This window comes from Rhagoletis zephyria, unplaced genomic scaffold (assembly GCF_001687245.7).
Source record: "Rhagoletis zephyria isolate East Lansing unplaced genomic scaffold, Rhagoletis_zephyria_1.1 Rzeph_scaffold_01141, whole genome shotgun sequence".
Lineage (NCBI taxonomy): Eukaryota > Metazoa > Arthropoda > Insecta > Diptera > Tephritidae > Rhagoletis > Rhagoletis zephyria.
In genome coordinates this window covers 83,516-92,619 of record NW_016158225.1, presented here as the reverse complement: position 1 = coordinate 92,619, position 9,104 = coordinate 83,516, and the positions used below count along the sequence as shown (strand labels likewise).

At 35.4% G+C, this 9,104-nt stretch overlaps 1 protein-coding gene across 1 annotated transcript in view; it reads left to right on the top strand.

Moving 5' to 3' along the window:
• The first annotated feature begins 8,497 nt into the window (after nt 1-8,497).
• The window catches only part of LOC108362910 (uncharacterized), a 1,031-nt gene continuing 424 nt past the window's right edge, over nt 8,498-9,104 (top strand). The window contains exons 1-2 of the mRNA XM_017616061.1: nt 8,498-8,855; nt 8,910-9,033. Of these exons, the coding sequence (XP_017471550.1) occupies nt 8,594-8,855; nt 8,910-9,033 (386 nt within the window). The 5' untranslated portion in view covers nt 8,498-8,593. The remainder of the gene's footprint in view (nt 8,856-8,909; nt 9,034-9,104) is intronic.

Sequence of the window (9,104 nt, the reverse complement as noted above, 5' to 3'; positions counted from 1 at the left end):
GAAGTCTGATGAGGAAATGTGATGATTTCCGAAATAGCTATCACTTCTACCATTTTTTCAAATTATTGTTGCTTTTCCACAATAAAACTTTTCATTTTAAACGGCTTCGAGCTCAATATAAATTTGTTTTTCAAATTTCTCGTTTGATATATTTTACCCGAAATTTTACTTCCACTGATCTCGAGAAAAGCACAAGAGCGCTCGTAAGTAACTATAGGTAAATAATTATTGNCGAGGGACGACCGCTGTTAAGAAAAAACCTTTTTCTATATTTTTTGGGATGTTGCTTTGACCAGGGCTTGAACCCAGGTGCTGATAAGTGAAAGCGCGCACTGCTTACCCCTACACCTCAGCGGCCGACGAGCGGTATTAAACTAAGGTAAATTAATACAAGGTGGTATCGTTTGGGCAAAAACAACTCAAGTATACCCAAGTTCAAAACCCAAAAATACAACAAACACATAATTTTCACATTCAGAAGGACCGCGGCTAGTTTTAGCAACACCACCTTGTAAAAATTCCCCTTGTGCTGCACATTTTACAAGTGACACTTCTTTTGTGTGTTCTTTGCTGGTTCTTTGCGCCGCCCGGTGTTGTCAATGTTCCGGTATTGCTGGCGCCATTGCGTCACTGAGTTGTGAAAATCGGTATCGGCGCCAGTAACTCAACTCTCGGTATCAGCGCAATGGCGCGGCGCCGCACTGTGTTACCCACGGCTACAAATGCGTGCCCTGAGTTTATACGGTAGTCATTCATAGAAATTACTATTTTATGTGTGTATGATTCATATTTGTGAATTCGATACTTTGATGTTGAGTATCTTTGAGGAGCTCCGGGTAATGGTCGCTCAAACTTGGGTGTACTTAATGAGCTCTCTGGGCGGATACGCTGGCAGGCTAACTAACTATACCAACCTTGTTTTGTTTTGGAATAAAGACTTAAATATTTTCGGAAATTTAGAATTTTCCATGATAAATTCACAAATTTCACGTTTATCATAAAAATGTAATCTTACAATGGATATTTTATTGATTTTAAATTTACTTTTAAGAAAACTCCATCCAGTGCTATAATTACGATTTGAGTTTCCAGTTTAAAGAAACACAAGCAATAATTATGTACTTTACTATTGATATTATTCTTAATTAAGCATTGATATTATATTTAACTTACATTTTGTTCATAAATAACACAATTATATATATTTTATCCTCGAAAAGAACTTTTTATAATGACGAATTTCCCCACAGTAAGTGTTGCCGTGCTCGCAAAACTAAAATGCTGCACACAACCCAAAAGTACTCCTCGGGGACCAATTGGTGAAAAACTGCGAAAAGGTTTATTACTGTATATACTGTGACATTAACATATCATCAGGAACGTTGTAAATAATAAGTAAACAAAAAAGTTTATTCCAAACGTTTAGAATTAATAAAGAAATGCAGCCTTTTTGTTTTTAATTTCGCCATAAACGTCGATCGACGGTTATGGTAACGGATGAAAACTTTGAAAATCAAAGTAATTTCAAAGACTATTTTGCAAGCCGCTGTGGCTGACTGTTTAGAGGTGCGTTTTAACATTCCGCAGGACCGGAGTTCGATCCCTGATCCGAGCAACATCTAAATTAGTGTTTCTAATGGCGGTCGCCACTTGGCAGGCAATGGTAAATCTCCGAGTATATCCATCGTAGTCGATTTTTCCTGAAATCTACGAAAATGCAGTCACTGAATCCGAGTTGCTACGAACGTGTGTATTCAAAATAGACGCTTTGTTCGTAGCTATTCGAATTCAATAATGACACGATGGATTCTGTGATAACCCTGAGTAATAGTAAAGCAGATAGATTGGCCACCAAGATTTAATTTAAAAGTCAGTTGGTTCATCAATTAATTAAAATTTCATAAAGCTCGGAACACTTTGACGACAGCAAGCGACAAGCAGCATCTGTCAAATTTTAAATACACACGTTCTTACGGACACAATTATTTTGACGACAGCACGACATCTTGGCTGCAGGACTGCAATTGTCGACGTCGCCAAATTAAATCTATTTCTAATTTTGCCGGCGACAATGAGTAGATGTAGTGCTGCAAAATTAAATTGTCGCAAAATTAATCACATATTCTTGATTGTTCATGTTTTTCTTATTTAATTAAATAAAAATACACAATTTGTGAAATAAATATACCAAAATGTCAAACTTTAAAATCAGCTGTTTGCTATGTCGCTGAGGTCTTCAAAATGTTTAAGAAGCTGGCTTCAAGGCGACATTTGTCGACAAAATGATGTCGCTGTCGTTACGTCGTGAAGTTGCAGTCGTCAAAGTGTTCCGAGCTTAAAACTAAAGGTATTCCTATTTTTATATGAGAATTGAATTCGGTTGTGCCATTTGCTTAAAAATGACTTGTGTTTTAAACAGGTATGGACAGACGATCAGCAAAAACAATTAAACCGGTAAAAAGCATTGACGACATTTGTCCGTACTACGCACACATGCATGCACCCTAGGGATGCTACGAATGTTATATAGTTCACATTCACGAATGCGATTTTTCGGAAGACGGTTGTTTAANATTCCTATTTTTATATGAGAATTGAATTCGGTTGTGCCATTTGCTTAAAATGACTTGTGTTTTAAACAGGTATGGACAGACGATCAACAAAAACAATTAAACCGGTAAAAAGCATTGACGACATTTGTCCGTACTACGCACACATGCATGCACCCTAGGGATGCTACGAATGTTTGTTGTTGTTGTTTAGGAATAATAATGGGATTCATGAAACGTCGCAAAGTTGGTGCGCTACTGCTGATTACTTTTGTATTGAAACTTTCTTGCCAAAAAGTTGCGACGTTACCATAGTATTTGAGCTGGAAATTGTTGAACAGCTTTCGCTAAAAACGAACGCAAAGATTCTTTCTGTTTCGGTAAATTTTCATTTAGTTTTTCAACCACCAAAACCAGTTTAGCGCTAAGCTGTACCATTGGAAAAACGGTCGAAATATTTTTAAGAGGTTTAGTGTTTTTTACTAGAAAATACCGGCAATTTTCGTTGTTTGTCAGTTTCCTCTTTTGTCAATTAAACAAACCTCGCCAGCAACCCTGGCTATCTGCGCAAAGGTATTGCCAGATAAAATTATGCGAAAATTAATTATCTTATTACCAAAATAATAATTTTTATGCATTTTTATGTTTTTCCTGAAAAATATGTATTTTGTGTCTTAATATGCATTTGCATATGCGATATGCATTTGAATATTTTTGTATTCCCTATATATCACCTTTACAGTGTTTTAATCCTAAATCCAAAGTTCAAAAGAGGTATATTACACCGTCCGACACAATTTTGCTTCCATGAAAAAATCAAGCATTTTCGGAAAGTAGAGACAAAAACAAAGAACCCGTATTTTCTTTTTGGTTGTTTGTGTTTCCGACAGGGTAGGAGTATGATGTATTTTATGGAACGGTTTTCCGTCATCCCTTGTCAAATTTGGTTTGGAGACAAACCGGTTTCGGCGTTGTGCCATCTTCAAATGCGCTAGTGCGTTTCCTTACAGGGAAATGACAGTATTCCAATGTATGCACATACATATTTATCAGCCGTTTATTTTGAAAGTGCCATAAGTCATTTCCACATATTGTGTTTAAATGGTTGGTTAGTTCTAACTGAATGCATATTTAAATCGTTCTACCATCACAAACTGATGATAAAACTTATTACCTTTGTGTGATGAAGTTGAAGGACAACAGGTGCATTCAGATAGTGGTAAATCATCACTGAAGTCAAACGGCACTACTGCTACTTCAACAAGTAATTCTCATATAAAATACATAATATATATATATATCCCAACGGTTTTTACCCTCCATTCCCGCCATCCGCACGAGGGGCGCAGTCCGCATGACGTACGGAACCAGTATTTTAAATTTTTGCGCCGAGTCACGATAGGCAGGAGTTTGTTAAGTGTCGAGATCTAAAACTGTTCAGCTACAGAACTACATAAATTCATCAGCCTATTTTATGTCTTTATTAACCGACTTCCAAAAAAGGAGGAGGTTATCAGTTCGTCGGAATATTTTTTTTTGTTTTTTTTTTTTTTATGTATGTTACCGCATAACTTTGGACCACGTCAACCAATTTCGATTTCCGATTTTGCATCGGAAAGGTAGTGTCTCAGAGGTGGTCCCATACTAATCTGGTTAAGATCCGATCAGCGGATCATGAGATATATATATATATTTTTTTTTTATATGAGAGTTGAAGTCGGTTTTTTTTTGCTAAAAATTACTTGTTTTAATGATTCATTTATTGAGAGAGGACAGTATCGATTTCTTAATGCTGAAAAGCGGATCTGATATATCAAACGTACTGGAATGAGAGTTAAAATCCTGGCATAAGCAACGGAGTGGGTCGTGCAATTCAAAATTAGTTTTACAAGCTTTCAGAAATAGGGGGCAAAAGTGTCTTGATACCCGGGAGGGAACATTAAGGCTAACTTCGCCAAGAAGAGGCGGACTTGAAATTGAGCCTGTTAGCAGTGTTGCCAACTTTTGATTTTCAAAAGGCACCAAAAACTTGGAAAAAAAGCGTTTTACCACACTAAAAGCACCAAATGTTTTGAATCAATTGATGCTTTTTTCATAACAGTTTGTATGTATTTAACAAACACATAAAATTAACAATATTTACAAGAATGCATACATAAATCAATAAACAAAACTTTTTCGCTCATAACGATTGAAAAGCCACATGCTATAATGACTCATGCAGACAACAGCATGAGTTTACTCACTTCCATCTAAACAGTACGAACTCATTGCTGTGAACTCTATAAGGTTAGTGAGAAACACCGTACAAACAGTGAGATTCATATTTAGTTTAAAAATCAATGTTTAGCTGCAATGTACTCATTTGATTTCAAATATGCCATTGATATACTCTTTCCAAATCAAGTCAAGCGAGTGAAAAATGCTGTTATGAAAAGCAAGTCAGCAATCGAATGACACCCATTGACTTCAAACAATTAGTAGAGAATACGACAATTTTGAAAAAATTGATATGATGAAGTATTTTTTTAAATATATTAGTTTTACTGAATTATTTAGTTATGCACCTGACGTACATTTATATAATTAGTCTACAAAAGAAATGCAATGTTACCTCAGAAGACATCGGCTTTATAAGGGAGTTGAAAAATAAGTTGCTTTATTATTTAAAAACAGTTGCTGTTGAAAACTAACAGATTTGCAAAAAATTGTGTTTCTTTTTATACCCGCCAGCAAAAGAGCTCAAGAACTTTACCGAATCTGAGCAAAGGTACACAAAAGAGAAATGTTTACAAATTATGAGAACGTTAACTGAGAATTCTGACAGTACAACGGAACCACACACGGTCAAAAATTTGGGTTTAATTTTTAAACCGCGCTGGGACAACTGCCTTTTTTAAACTTTTATAGTCTACTTTTTAAACCAGTCAATAGTTTTACGCAATTTTTAATATATTCTGGTTTAAATTTTAGCCCAAAAAGTTCGTGGTTTTAAAATCAAACCAAAATGTTTTAATTCTAGTTTCTAGGTTTCATATATAGAAAATTTGGTTTAAAATCTAAACCGAAATAGAATATGTTTGCACATTCGCTGTGGTGTTGATTCAAACTCAACATATGAAAGCACATTTACATGCGCGGCTGTAGCTGAGTGTGCAAAGATGCTTGATACAATTGGTTGCTACCAAGGCAGGCTGTCCGGGTTCAATCCCAACCAGACGGAGCATGAAATTTAAGATTTTTTTTTTTTTTTCTTAATTATGAAAATGTTTGGGTTTAACATTTAAACCGAATTGTTTAAATTCTAAACCCAACATATGTGCTCTCTTTTTTTTAAACTTGGAAGGTTTGTATTTGAAACTGAATTTAGTTTGGTCATATATGTAGTCCAAAAAGTTTAAAATTAAAACCGAAATTTTTAACCGTGCAAATTGCGGATACACCTTTGTTACCTTCAGACAACTTTGAGCTGTTTTCAGGCCTTCTTAAACAACCTACTTTTGTGAGCAGAACTGATAAAGCTATTCAGAGCTGCGGCGATATGAAAATATTTAGGTATATTTTCTACGGACTTCGATATAATTAATTGGTGGGAGGTACACAATTGCGAAATGCCGCTGCTGCATAAACTCAGTCGTAGAGTAATAGCCACTCCTTCAACTAGCGCATCGTCAGAAATCTGCTGGAAATGTTATTTCTGACAAAAGATGCCACCTTTTGTCAAATGATGATGCCCTTAATCAGTTGATATTTTTGCATTATAATATGCAGTTAGGAAACCAATAAAATTAACAAAAATTTTATTTACAAATGTTTTTTCTTTGATACTTTCATTACAGCAGTTATGCCATGCACTCATTTTTCAAATCAAGCACTTGTTATTTGAATCGAGCACTTGATAGTGTAAATTACTCACTCAACCGACAATAGGTTCATTCCTTATCTTTTTGGACTAAAATCTGAAAAGTGTCAAAATGCCAGAGCGTAAGCAAAATGCGCTTTAGTCCAAAGAATGGCAACAACAAAGCTAACGTCAAATAAGAATGGAAATGTATTTACAAAACACATTCACACAAGCACAATAAACACTTACTATATCAATTATTTTTTGCCACCTTCCAATTTCAATTCACTTTTTTTACTTTTTAGATTATTCTCCCTTTTTGCCTATTCTTTAATTCCCGTTAATTTAAATTCAGTTGAGTTTGACACTTTTCAGGATTTTGCCAGAAAAACTTCTTCTGACTAAATCTGACTACTTCGGACTGATGAGAGTCACTCTCACTGGGTGTTGCACTCTCATTTTAGCTGTCATTTCCGAGTTAAGGACTAAATCTGACTACTTCGGACTTTTTCTGACTATTTCTGGGAGATAAGGAACGCTCCTAATGTTTTTTCAATGCTATCGCACGTTTTGTTTGGAAATAAATGAGTGCGAGTGTGTGCAGATGTGAAAAGAAAGCGAGTGACTTAAAATGTAATTTGAATATATCCATGCAGGTCTCTGGACTCATGCTTACGACGTAATACCGAAGTACTGCACATTAAAACTGATATGTATATCTCAAGAAAGAAAAATCGAATCCCAACAAACGAAAATCATGCCCTAAGTAGAAATGAGCAAAAAAATTTTTGTTTTCATTATATAACCTCAAATATCGCCAAAAACCGTAATTTTGGCACTTTGAGGTTAGCATATCTCAAAATTCTAGTGCTAGAGCAATTGTGCGGCCAGATTTGGATTCAGCACCAAGAAACGATGTGTTTTAGTCAGGTGGTACAAAAATAAAAATTTTTACAAATAATTACAAAAGAAAACAAGAAATACTTAACTAACTCGCATATCTACTAGCATTTTCAACGCGAATAGAATTGAACAAGGTGAATTTGCAAGTGCCACAGCTTTAAATATTTAAAAATTATTCAGATTTTAACTATATCGGAGTAATTTTAGTTCAGAAGAAAAGCACTAAAAAGGCACTAGGCACTAACAATTTTTTTTTTGGCGTTTTAATTTTCAAAAAGCACTAAATCTAGTGCTTAAATCACCAAGTTGGCCACTATGCCTGTTAGTAATTTAACTATAAAAATTGTACCAAGCATTTGCCTGCGGCTGGAAAGTGTAGGAAGATTAATAAGTTTTAATCGGCTCGTGTAAGGTGGAGGTTATATTGAGAATCCCAACGGACCCTATTAAGCTGGCATTTCATGCTACTTTTTATATATATATATAAGGAAAATTTGAAAGTTAGGGGGGGAGGGGCTCCAGCACGCCCCTGCCCCTACCTGGCTACGCCCATGAGTTCGGGATCATTTTTCTTGAAACTTCCTACAAGTTCGGGTAAAAACCTCTAAGTTCTTTGAGTACTGGATTAGAACTAATAGAAGATTGCACAAAGAGAAGACGAGAGTAAGAGGAAATGCCGCACAAATGAATTTAGCTTCCCATTTTGCTGCACTAGATGATATGTTATAAGTATTCATGACTTTAACGTAAACCTAGCGACAGATGAAGCAGAATCATATTCCTAAATGAAAAATTAAATTTTAGAATATATACAAATATAAATGCTCAAACTACAAGTTCAAAACCAGTAATTTATGCGGCGTTTTCAAGATATTTTAACGTCCTTGAGTCACAAGTATTATCAAGTATCTTATTTTATCAATCATACCGATAACTTCATGTATTAACCGTTAATCGAGCTTTGTATCAAAAATGATACATTTTGTTTTATATCTTATCATAACTTCTTAAAAAAAAAAATTGAGTGCTGCATTCTTCGCGACTATGTTTATTTTGTTATTGCTGTTATTTTTAAACATATTTTCAAAAAATTTTGCAAGTAGGCCATGAGAAATTCAAAAACTTCATAATTCGAGCTATGTAGCATTTTTGATACATATGGTAATTCAAACGTTTTTTTGCTGCGGTGCACGTCATTCGCTACGCGATTTTTGGTATTTGTGGTGTGTTTTTATTTCTTGGGGTGCTTTTTTGAAGATTCATTTATTTTGTCACATAATTGTGTGTATTCAAAACAATGTCGCGTCCACGGTTTTTGACCTTTGAGGAACTAGTGAATGAAGTACTGGATGAGAGTGAAGAGGATGAAGATTTTTCCGATCCTGAAACTGGAATTGAAAGCAGTTCGTCTGAAAGCTGCTTACCTGAACCGGATGACATTATTGGCAGTACTTCAGAAGCTGATCCAATGTATATAGCAAAAGATGGTACTACTTGGCGTAGCGAGCCTTACGCCACTGGTCGATTGGGGAGAGAAAATATCATAAATTTACGCCCAGGTTAGTAGTAATTGTTTATTGAAGTGTCATAGAATTAAGATTACTGGGCTTTAGGTGTAACAAGATTTGCATCCAGCCGGGTGAACAATATTCGGGATTCATTCCTACTACTTTTTCCGCCTTCACTATCAAAAATTGTAATTGATAACTCAAACAACTACGGAAAGTATATACATGGGTCTAACCCGAGTCCCCAGTCGATGATGATGGAGTAGCTGTCCCACCGCCTGACTATGACGAGGTACGAAT